At 45.8% G+C, this 12652-nt stretch overlaps 1 protein-coding gene across 1 annotated transcript in view; it reads left to right on the top strand.

The window, feature by feature from the left end:
• The first annotated feature begins 5997 nt into the window (after window positions 1–5997).
• Window positions 5998–12652, top strand: part of LOC144121361 (SEC14-like protein 2) — a 54626-nt gene continuing 47971 nt past the window's right edge. The window contains exon 1 of the mRNA XM_077654551.1: window positions 5998–6346. Within this exon, the coding sequence (XP_077510677.1) occupies window positions 6293–6346 (54 nt within the window). The 5' untranslated portion in view covers window positions 5998–6292. The remainder of the gene's footprint in view (window positions 6347–12652) is intronic.

The following is a 12652-nucleotide window of genomic DNA, read 5'->3' as shown; positions in this document are numbered from 1 at the left end:
TTTTCGGCTTCAAACAGGAAGTGTATGAGAATTTAAACAGTCCTAGAAGGGCTGCATGTATTCGGCAAACATATTTCTCGTTATGTGTCCTCCTTTTTCAAAATAATGCACCAAAGTGATAATCCTCCTCAGGGCCTTATATGAAAACTCGTGTTACTAACGTAAGGAAAACAGCAACTCTATAAATAAATTAATATTGAGTACAGGATTGTGCTTTTCCGTGCGTTTCACTGCCGTCAATGTAAGAAAGTCACATTCACACAAAAAATTCACAGCAGCTGTAATCTGACTCCATTCATAACGACAGAACTGCATGTGAAATTTAGCTTTATTATAGAGGAGAAGGAGGCCCCGTTTTATAAACACTGTAAATGCTGGCCTCATAACATACCTGCCTGGTTATTTCAGATGAGGATGACACACGCACATAACAGTCACATGCGTAAACACATGCACCTAGCGTTTTAAGCACATCGCATAATGGAAGTCTCTAAGTTACTTCGCCTGAAACAGGGTAGGATAAAAGCACAAAGGAAATCCTGACACATATCAGCTCATAATGGAGACGGGTATGGCTGACAGTTAAACTATTAATGCAGTCCTGTTGACATTGCCAAATAGGCCATTCCCGAGCACAGAGATTGTTGTTCTGGGGTGTTGGAATGTTGATACTGATAGTGGGATGGCAGACCATATAGTAATCAATGAAGACTAGTTAAATGAAACAGTGAAAGGAAGCAAGACAGCAATGTGGGCTTGTTGGTTGTACATTTGATGGTAATAACGCGCTCTCATGACGCACTACCTTATCATGTACGATATGCGCATGCGTTCACCTTCACAGGGGTACATATATGCAACATGTTGCTTTCAATAAACATAGTTGGAGTCAGCGCCCGTCCTGTCTGGTCTTTCTGTGTGGTGTGCGTAAAAATTAGCGCTGTTTTTACTTTTTTTACACAATGTTACAACAACTAGCCCAGCAAGAGGTACTGTTAAACGCGCTACACACGGACAAAAACCGACAACTGAAACGACGGACACAGGACAAGCGTGCATTAACAACTAAAATTTATTCTGGTACGAGGGCACATAAATACATTTCATGCACATGCTCAAAACAATAAATTCATTGTCACCGGCTGGGTCGCACGCTCCTTCGTTTCTCTATTAGTTCTAACTCCTCACTTGATAACCACACCGAGGGTGCGCTTGCACACTCGTCTTCACCGGCCTCCCATATCTCAAAGGCTTCTTTTATTTCCCTTCCTTTCGTTTCCTTTGCTCGAGCTAAAATTGTAGTCCGTTCAAAGTAAGGTGAACATTTGTGATTTGCGCAATGGGGTGCTTGTCCTGTGTCCGTCGTTTCAGTTGCCGGTTTTTGTCCGTGTGTAGCGCGTTATTCTCATCAAGTGAAAGGAAGGTCAGTAATGAATTTAAGAAAAAGGGAAGGGCTAAGTACAATACCTTTCGGGTTGCCCAAGTTTCCAAAAAAGAAAGGCAGGATGAGCAAGAGTTAGCATTGGCCAACTGCTGTTAACTGGCTAGGATCACTTAAATCCCACTCAGAACCGTACGATGCAAGACATTACTTTATAAAGGATTTTATAAACTAAGGTGCAAGACTAACTTGCAAGTTATGTCACGAAGAACGAAAATTTGGCTATCACAAGTATGCTTTTAAAAAAGCCTACAGATTTGTAAGGAACAATTTAATGTGCCACAACAATTTAGCAGTGTGAGAGTACTTAGTGCTTTTCATGATTAGGAACCCATGCTAGTCATAGAAATGGTGCAATGATTTGGTGCTTGTGACATTATCAGAACTAAAAAAATATACCCCATTCTGCTGTATGCAGCCATGCCTCGTTAATTTCCACCCTGTAATATGGTGGCTTGAATTATGGACAGTTTTTCTGGGGATGAAACTTTTTCAAAGCATGCATGTCTTAACATGAAAATTTGCTGTTTGGACAAATGACAGGGTTTAAATGCACAAAGCCAATTGGGACCAGCATATTTTTGTCGTGTAATATGGACTGCAATGCGAACGTCTGGACTGTGGTAACCAGCTACTATAAAATAGCGCAAGGACAGTTAGAAGTGTTTGGCAACAAATACAGACTGAATCATATGGCTGTTGCACCCTGGAATTGCCCTCATACCCCTTGCTGTATAGCGTGAGTTTTTGTTAAGCATTGAACTGCCAGGCACGCCGACTCTCTCCGCTTGCACTTTCTGACTGACTAAGCACTTCTCTTTATGGTGTCAAAATCATTGGCATTGAAAGGCTCGGCGACTCATTTCCTGGCGCACTTTGTTCACTGCACAAATTAATTAAGCCGCTTGCTGCCTGTGTAACCTTTTGTTATAATCTAACAGATGTTTACGTGCAACACTAATTTAATGTTCCTTTGAACAGAGTACATGGCAAGAAGAAAAAAAAAACACTCGAGTTAAAGCATGTCGGGCACGAGGAGAACTTGGCACAGGTGCAAAGCCGGGAATCTGCAAATACAATCCAAGCAGTAAGGAAATTGGTTCAAATTAAATGTGATCTCTACCTCGACAGGTACATGGCTGTACCGGCACTATTGGACTTTCAGAAACGACTTAACGTCAGCATTTCAGGGCCAACCACAGTGCAATAGCGCATAGCACATTTTGAAATATCAAAATAAACCCTGTTAACGTGGTTTTGGGAATATACAAAAATAGGGCCCTGTCCCGGCCATACGACCAATGTGAACAGTTGTGTGTCCGCAGAAATCTACAGCTGAGCATTGTGGAAGGTGCAAACAAGCATCTACATTCAAGCAAACAAATTTAAAGATGCAGCAATCGCAAAGAAGGTGAAAGAAATCTATGAAGCATTCTACATCTCTGACAAATACATTCTCATATGCCCACCATCGCCTTCATACAGCAGGCAAATAATGTTCATTGCAGGCAGTCGCAGGTAAATGAACACAGCAGATGCATGTGCATTGATGACATATGCTTCTAAAGGCTTCGAGAATGTTTCACACAAGCTGCTGCTGCTTACCTAGGAAGCGCTAGTTAACAACTGCTCGACACCAATGAAGCCGAGATGTTCAGCAGTGTAGGGAAAGCAACAATGAATATGGGATCAGGTGCAGAGAGTACAGTTTCTATCCCGATTGCCATGGCTCACGGAGCACTTCGAGACAGCTGCATTTTACCATTAGCCATGGCAACCACGATAATAGACTTAATATTGCAAGCATTTATCATAAATCTACCTTCACTCCATGCTGCCAAGCAAAAAATAAATTGTAATCACAGCAGTTTACTGAAAATGCTTTCCATTTTTAATCGCGATTCGCTTTAAGGAAAACTCTATGTACAGTTCTGATCCGGAACCAATGTGTTCATATTAATCAGGCACATTTGTGTATGGGTTTACTGCTTTCAGAAGCGTAAGCATCTGCTGTGGTCTTTTCTATTTTTTGGCATCAGATAAAATGAAATGCTCATGAACAAGAGGTGGACTAGTGGGCCCATATTAGAGACTTCTGCATTGTGAACCACCGGTGAATGAGTTGCGACAATTGTTTTTGTTCGTACATAAGTGTTCCTTATCTGGCGATATGTTACAACCCAAACTTAACACTACTGCTTTGGCTCAGACCATGATCACATGCAAGGGAAGCTGGATTCATTCAATTTGTTACGGAATTATTTATTGCAGATATGGTCCCGCGCAGCCGGCCGGAAATAAAAAAAAAGACGCTCCAGGTGTGAGATCTGCCATGCACACCAATGTGAAATTTTCACACAGATTGCACAGTGCCGCCGACATACCATTGCAATCCGGCCACTCATAGTCGCAAATTGCACTTTATTGAGCACAACGCCGCAGAATGCTGGCAGCGCTTCTGTAGTCCCGGCAGAAAACAGCTCAACAGCCGTGCAGCCGAGGTCGTTTCGTATATGCAAAACATGCGTTTCAGAATGGTCTCGTCACACTCACGGCGGTTGTCTAACACAGTACACACGAACTACGATCGATATCGGTGATGGCTACGCCGAAGCACAACGACTAGTGCTTGCGATCACTGCAAGCGCTGCAACGAATGCGAATCGCTGCAGAGCACGAAGTTCATTTCGTCACGTCGCACTCACGGCAGTTCTCAAACTCACTACACACGAGTGCACCCGAACCAGGATCTGCTGTAGCCTGTACAGATCTAAGTTCATTTCAGCACTCGGAAAACAAGGCTGGCGTAGTAAGGTTTTCAAACGTAATTATACTTGCAGGCGATGTCAATGACTGACGCAAAAGCACTCGTTCCGACTGCAATCACTTGCACTACACTGATGCTTATCACTGCGCTGTGAAGCTTGCTGTACGCACAGGAAATTCACCCTGGGGAGCTGTTTCTCGTTATGTTCGTAAATGTTGTCGCGCGAATAAATACCACTTGAAACTATCACAAACGGCTCTAAATAAAGTCATCGCGAAAACCGGTACTGTTACGTCTGGCGTAGACAGCGTAGATTTGTAGGTCGCTCGGTCAACTCAGTGTAGACGGCGACGAAACAACTTGGCGGGAAACTGCCGCTTGCCGCTGTTGCACACAGTGAAGCTCGAAGTCGCTGTCAACACTAGTAATAGTCACACGCGGCCAATATTATGTGTTTCTCGGCACAGCTACCACCTACTAGGCCTGGTTTCTCACTCCGCTTTACGGGCGGCCATTTTGCTGAGGAGGCGCGGCCTGGTACCGCTGCGCTGGCACGTCCCGGGACAGCAGCCAATAGCGTGATGCGACCATCCGCTCGTGCGGAAAAAAGTTCAAGTTGAACCAACTTGTGCGCACAGGCGAATGCGTTCATGCGCTCCATTGTTCGGCCCTTGCGCAGCCCTTGCGCACTGTCGCAACGACGCGTGCGCATGCGGAAAAAAAAAGTGATCGTAGAGCGCCCTTAAGCGCAAGCACGGTGTCGTTTTTTTTTCTTGTCCCTTTTTAACCTGTGTCTAGCCATTACTACGCTGCGCCTGCAAACGCTTCCATTGGTCAACCAACTAGCCTGAGCGCAAGCTATGCTTTCCTGCAGATGACCTTCATTCCACGTGGTCAAAAACGAAGCCCTGATATATATATATATATATATATATATATATATATATATATATATATATATATATATATATATATATATATATATATATATATACCCAGCAAGCCTTGGCCGATACTCGCAAAACAGTTTTGGTTCTTTTTTTATTGTATAAAAATTCTTGGTTGTAGCTGCACAGGTGGTATTTACTCTTTCCCCTTTTCTTCGACGCTCAAGTACGCTGCGTGTCCTGAATAACTCACTTCCCCGTTCCCTCTACTCGCTCCATCGCTCTAATTGTTTAATTATTTTTACTTTATTGCCTGGCCCCGCATCATGCCGTGATGCGTGTCGTGGCTGGAACACTTATTAATCTTCTCAGGGTTTCTCACTTTGATCCGTAATACCACGGTACAATGATGTTGCTTATTGAGTAACGTTGGCTTCTTGGCCATGCGGTCTTTATTTTTTCTCGCTGTTATTGAGCACTTAGCGAAGCCCAATCGTGCATAGAAGGCAATAAACTGAATCGTCATTCCCTCTAAAAAACAATCGAAAAAGAAAGATTCTTCTGTCGTGTCTTCCTACCACTACTGCCGCAGCCCGTTTAGAGACGCGAAAGAGGAAAATTCGAGACAAATTATTACCGCTCGGAGCACAAATCACAATAAAGCGCAATGCGAAAGCATCGAACGACTGGCTCCATTTATCTCGGGGACAAGCTTTGTTCCCTCGGAGCTCACGGACGAGATTTGCGCAATCCGGTCGGCAACAGGGGCGATTTCACAAACGCTGACTGGCCTCCGTAACTGCTTCGGGGGAACGCTCTTTCCGTCAAGGACAGCGGAAGCGGCGCCGCGCGGCTGGCCACACTGGCGCAAACAAAAACGAGAACCCGTCCCGCTTGATCCCGCTTGCCCGACAAGCAGACGACCGCGGAACGCCGCGCGCGGGAGCATTCACTCCTGCCCGTTGAGAGACGCCGGGCAAGAGCGGCCGCCTGTGGAAGTTCGCTTTTTGTTCAGATCGGCGCTGGAAATTTTTTCGCCATCGGCTTTGGAGGACGACTTTACCTGTCATTTTGTGCGCGAGCGTTCTGCAGAACCAGCGTAGTTCCTTCTCACCGAGTGAGTGCTTTGCGGAGGTTTTAATTTTGCGGACGAACGGACCATCTTCGGCAACTGTCTGCAGAAGACGCGTAGACAAAATGAGTGGTCACATCGATGACTTGAGTCCAGCTCAGGAAGCTACTCTCAAAAACGTGAGTACAATTTGCTTTTTTTTACTAATCTCTTTCTTAACGACCTGCTATCTCAACACGTACGGCGTTCAGACTCTGGAGGCAGGTTCGAACCCGGCCGCGTTTCGGTTAATACGAGGTTCAATAAATGAGCGTTTGCTGGTTTTCCGGTGCCCTTTGAATACAGGTGCTCGAAGTTAATCCGGTGTCCTCAAATATGGCGTAGATTACTAAGTAATAATTGCTAATGCAGCTCCTTTTGGCTTACTGACAAATCATGCGTGACCTCTTACCTTGAGAACGGCGGAAGCGGTTAATCACGTTTCCGCAATCAATACAGAAATAAAATTATACGGTGTTGCTCTTTTTGTACGCGTTGTTATTTTCGTGAACAGACCAGGCACTGGTCGAAGGACCGACTGCGTAAAGCGCTCTCCAGCTGAGCATGATATGGCAGATTACACCCATGTCTGTTGCGGGCGAAGAGCATTTTGTGCGCCGAGATCTTTGTAACAGGCTCACTGAGCCCCCTGGGGCATGAACGGAATAGATGCTGTATACACTTCAATACGGCGTCTCTCTTATCGCTGTGTTGTTTCAACTTTCCAGTTGAAAAATACTGCTGAATTCTAATCTACTAGTTAAAGCTCCCTTGCGGCTATACGGAGACCTTGAGACCCAGTTAGCTTTCTCCGTACTTGTGTGTGTAGGCAGCAGCGTGATTATCTTTAGCCGGAATTGCAGATGAAAAATATCAGCTGCTTTGATATGAGTGCAATCAAAAGATGCCAAGCACGAACATCTCTCACGAAACGTTTATCAAACCGAATCTATGCCTCCGATATGATGGACTATCTTCTTTTTTTTCCTGTGACGGCCAACTTCAGTCGCGACGTCAGCGGTACCCTTTCCAGAGCTAATTTGACTACGGTCGTCCATTCGAGAGGGAAAAGACAAATCGGTGACGTTAAGCATCGAGGAAGTAATAAAATACCCTGTGAAGGTCATACTGACGCCGATTCTCGGAGAACGCAATGCAAGAAGTTGTTTGTCATGGAATTTATTACCACTCTGACGAAAATGCTCACATGTTCCAGTTATTAGCACGAAAAATATGTTTGTTTCTCAGTGCAATAATTTTCGATTTTCACACGCAACAGGTTGTTAGCATCCATTCTACGGCACCCGCTGTATGGGGGATGTTGGCCGGTTTGGCACCTTCCGGCCTCCACACAGGTACACCTGTGCACTGGATAAGCGCAGGTGCAGAGCAGGTGTAGTCTGATCATTTATTCTCCTTCAAAGCTCACTGGGCCCCTGGTCAAGCCCCACGGCAGCTCCGGCTACAATACCTCCAATTCTGCCGTGTCTGTGCAAATTATCGTGTGGTCATTCGTGAGCATTTTGTCACACGGTCGCTCGTTACTGCGCCAGACAAGATGGTTGGCCAGAAGCGAGTTTCCACTCGCAACATCTTTGACGGCCGTCCAATAATTTACTTTTTTGTCTTTAAAACAAAACGGATAATGGTTTTTCGCGCGCAATATTCACGCACCATTTTCGCGTGTTGGCTTTAGCGCACGCGTTTAATCGTGCTAACACACTGGCTTATTGTAAAGCAACGCGAGAGTAGTCCTCCTCGCCTACTGTGGAAAATCGCGTGACTCTTGAGACTCTGCGAAGGCTCCTAAATATAGTCAGCTCCGCCTGTAAGCGCGCCGTGCTTTAATAATAGCAATCGGCGTTGCGTGCGTTCAGTGATAACCTCCGACGCTTGACGTCATTCTAGCGATACGCGTCACGAACACACTCAACGGAGAATACACGTCTTCCTGCAAATCATATCTATACAATAGGAGGGCCGTACCAGCCAGAGCAAAACGTTGTTTGCGTACTCAATGCGGGCGATTGTCGTGGCTATTGCCGCGCGTCCTTCTAGGTGCAGGAGTACTTTGAAGGAAACAATGCGGAACGTGACAACGGCACTCGAGGGATGGTGAACGCGGATCCCACGGTTAGCTTTGTTTTTTATCTTCTTTGCACGCTGTGTTCTTCGAGATTTCCGACCAAACTAGCCACAGTTCTAAACTCAATGCCCCGAAGAACGCCGCGACTTGGTTTGCGCATCCGACGGATGGCATGCATGTATAGCATGCGTCACGCTTAGAGGGGACACGGGAAATGGTTAAAATGGCTCTGAACTCAAGAAAAGTGGGTTTCACCGAGGAACGAAATAAATGCGCAGAGAGCTCGAAAGGCGGAGCCATGAAGTTGTTCTCCTGCTACGCGTTGAAACCTACTTTTCTGTAGTTCAGAGCCGGTCAAACCATTTTCACATTACCCCTGATTGTAACACATCCTCGAGGTGTGAGGCATTTTCTAAGTGTAAGACATTTTCTAAGTGTAACTTCTTCTAAGTGTAACATCTTCTAAGTGTAACATTTTTAAGTGTAACATTTTCTAAGTGCAACATTTTCTAACTGCAACATTCTTTAAGTGTAGCATTCTCTTACTGGGACACATATGTACACTGGAAGAACGCTTACACTCTAGCTACCTCTGATGTAGCTGCAGTGTGAGCGTTCGTCCTATGTGCCTGTTCCTTAGGTCTATGTCTTTCGCGCTGTTGCTTAAAAATAATAAATGTAACTCCCAGCTTGCGTACAAGAACGAATTTAATTTCGTTCTTATTTCGGCTTTTAAGTTTAATAATGCCTTTTGGTTATTATTATTCACACGGGAGAAAATTATAACGCAGAAAAAAATGTCCTTGCGGCTCCTGCTTACGGTGTAATCGTTGCTCGAATCCTCGTAACGTGTTCCCTTTAATAATTCCGCTAACTGTTTGCCCGGCTTCGAGTCCTTTCCAGCGCGTGGCTCGCCGCAGCCTAAAGTATGCAACGCAAGAACAACAGAGACGAGCAGAAGTGAACGGGGCGGCTCGATCACTGTATCAAAACTGAAGGCTTACCTGGAGTGCCGGAAGGTTTTCAAGAAAGGCCATGACGAAACACATGCAAGATCAAACCGATAGCAGACGCTTGAACAGGTAGTTTATATAGTTCATCGTACTCCTCTGAGGCATCAAAAAAAGTAAGCCAGCGCATTTAGCCGACTATACGCATCAGGAGTACCGCATGGCGTGTCTCTTGCTCGCAAAAACCGCTCACTCATGAATGCGCACAGGTTCGAGCAGCATAAAAAGGAATGCTACGGGTTCAAGAACCAAATTTATTTTTGTTTCTGCGTCGTCGAAATAGAAAACGCGCGAAAAGATTCGTACGCCTAGACGGAAACTTCACAGCAAAAGAACGAAAAGTGTGCTTCTCTCATGCTCTTCACTGGGAGCAATCGCTGACTGCATGCCGATGAAATGCACGCAACCAACTGTTTACGCGAATCTTTCACCGCCGGTTTCAAGGTTACCAGCTTTCCTTCGGGGCTCGGGCTATGCAGAACCGACTCCTTGCTTCCAAAGTGGGCACTTTGAGAAAAATAGGTGTTTTTAGCATACCGTTCTCAGCATGTCTCCGCTAATGGGCCTTCGGTATGCCAAAAACGTCTAATGTTTCACATTTTGTAAAAAATGCGGGACTGCGAGTTCACCCCCTCACCCGCATTCAGCCTCTGCCTTTCTAATTTCTCTTCCTTCTTGGTCCTACGTGACCTATCTGTAGCCACGTCAAGAAGTTTTTCACGCGTGCTGAAGCAGGAAAGTAACTGACGCGGCGTTCACATCCAGAGTGGAGTCTCCAGGGCTCTGTAAATGAGCTGCGCATTTTATTGGTCTTTCATTACATCTTACATTACATTTCCCTTCCTTCGCCGACATGCGCGAACGTAAATAAGCGATGCGTTGACAGGGAAGGCCGTCTAGTTGGCCTTGTTTACCGGCGGCTTCGCACCCCGAGCCAATGCGCCCCGATAGGCAAATAACCTGCCCGCGCATTTCTTATACACGCGGAAAGTGTCTTTCTTATTTCAATGTTTGTTCCCACATATCCTGAGTTGCACGCTGACGCCGCGCCTCTAAATGCAAGTGTATACAGATCAGTCGCTGCACTTGAATTGAGTGGGACGAGGATCCTGAGTGGGCTGCTTTCGAGTGAAGATTACTTTACCGAAAGCGCCGGCCTAAAGAACCCGTCGTTCATCTCGCAATTAAGAATAAACACTAACTTGATACTTGAGATAACTGGCACGTAGGTCGCCAACCCTTGATACACGCTTGAGTCTCTCTGTTTCCTATCTGTTATCAACGATAGATAGACCTGTCCTTCAGGTACAGGCAGAAGTCAAAGCACCTGCTCTGTGCAGCATTGCACACAGCTGGCCAGCGATAGATATGGCGGCGCCCAGGAAGGGCTTTCTGGAGCAGCCTAGACTGTAAACAGAAAGGAGTAGAGAGGGCGTAAGCTCTCCTCTAGAGCACTTTCACTTATAAAAGATAGAGGGCTGGTGGACAGATTACTCTTTTTTTTACTCCCATATGGGCGTATTAGTGTTTAGACCCTACGGTGTAGTCTACCTGGGCTTCATGGGACCCTGAGGATAACTCCATTCGATTTTCGTTCGTAGCGAAACTCGATTTCTTTCGTCGTTGTGGTTTCTGCTGACGCTCGTTCGACAGCGAATTACTCGTGCATTCCTATGAAATTAGTAGTTGAATATGTAACATTTTTTTTCCTGCCACACGATTCAAACTCGTCACATTGACAATGACGTTGGAACTGGAGTAAAACGAGCTTTTGTGCTAATTGGTCGCATTCTTGTGCCATGGATGGCGGTTCGGCGTTGCCTCAGAGATCCGTGTACGAAAGCAATCTCACTGACGTCGCTGCACTTTGCGAAAAAGCCCGCTGGCGGCGGTGTCTGTTTTACGTTTGTTTTTTTGCCTTTTCAAGCTTATACAAGCTCCGGTATAAGAGCAAGTAGCTTCTTTGTCATTATAATGCACTGACCAATTGATACAGACCAGCTTCGATCCGTCATAAGTGCTCGTTTGATAACTTTCGCGTCGTTGTATGCACTAAAGAAATGAATATGTTCGTCTGCTGGCCGGTGGCCTGCAGATCTCGCGAGGCGAGACAGTCCACGTCATGCAGCGTGCACTTCAAAAACCAACCTTAAAAGTGTCGCTGTAGAGCTTCTTAATTCACAGCGGGAAAGGGCAAACAGTCCAAGAACATTTTTGTTCACTAATTTATATTTACGAGGCGTCGGATTATAGACGAGTAAATGCGGTACGCGACCTCACGCAGCCGTTCGTTCGATACCACTTGAACGATAGACCCCGTTGTGTCAACACAGGAAGTGGCCTCGGTCTCAGATTAATCGTATACGCCTTGGAACACGCGTGGGATTAGCCCGTGCACTACTAAAGGTCGCTTGTACCAAAGGTCAGTGAATTGAAGCGGGCACACGAAAAGGGCTCGCTAAGAAGGAAGCCCTAATTTTATGGGCTCGCTTTGCAGACGGGGCTCCTAGGAAAGAAAAAAAATTAAAAGCAGGGCACAGCACTACTGGGCAGCTGGACTGCCGCATCAAGAAAAGCGAAATTTGAAATTTAGAAAGTTGGAATTTCATCTCGCCGTTTTTGGAAGCGCGCAGGCGGAGAAATGGCTCCAGCAAGAATGCTACCGTGGTTTTCCCATTAGCTGAGATGGCCGCGAGCCGAGCCGCTTATCGCCCAACTGCCGCAATGCCTACATCCCGGTGTCCTTTCAGTCTGGCGTCAGCCGCGAACATTACAGAAGCAGCAGCGAATATAAAGCAAATGACGCCAATGGCGGTCGTTCTCTTCAGATATAGAAAAGAAGGCGACGGCCTGACTTCGCATATTGCGCTAGGCGAATGAAAAGAACGTGTGCAACAACGCTCGGGTTAATGGCACTGCTTGTGCGAGCGAGCGCTCTGCATAAATTTACATTATGCATACACATGAATGTGCACACTTGGTTTTTATGCGCGATCGCTAAATTTCACGGCTTCAGAAACTTGGGCTTGTTGCTAGGGCATCTTACATGTTAACAACGCTTTATTTGAAAGGATAGATTTGTATCTAAGGACTCATCCAATGTTCCGTCACTTCACTGACTCTGAAGATACAAGGAGAAAAACAAGCAGTTTGGTAGCAAAAGATATAAACTGGGCCACACGTAAATATACTCCCAACCCCGCTTCCGATTTTCAGCGCGCATTTTCTAGGCTGGGCCAAATTTGTGTTCGCATGAATGAGACATAACGGCTAAGCTTCATTTTAAGGGCACATAGCGTTCGAGATCTTGTATGCATGCAACGAAGATTCATGCTGTGTTCGTAACCGGA

Source organism: Amblyomma americanum, chromosome 2, assembly GCF_052857255.1.
Source record: "Amblyomma americanum isolate KBUSLIRL-KWMA chromosome 2, ASM5285725v1, whole genome shotgun sequence".
NCBI lineage: Eukaryota > Metazoa > Arthropoda > Arachnida > Ixodida > Ixodidae > Amblyomma > Amblyomma americanum.
The sequence above is the reverse complement of the archived record's forward strand: the minus strand, read 5'-3'. Positions and strand labels throughout refer to the sequence as shown.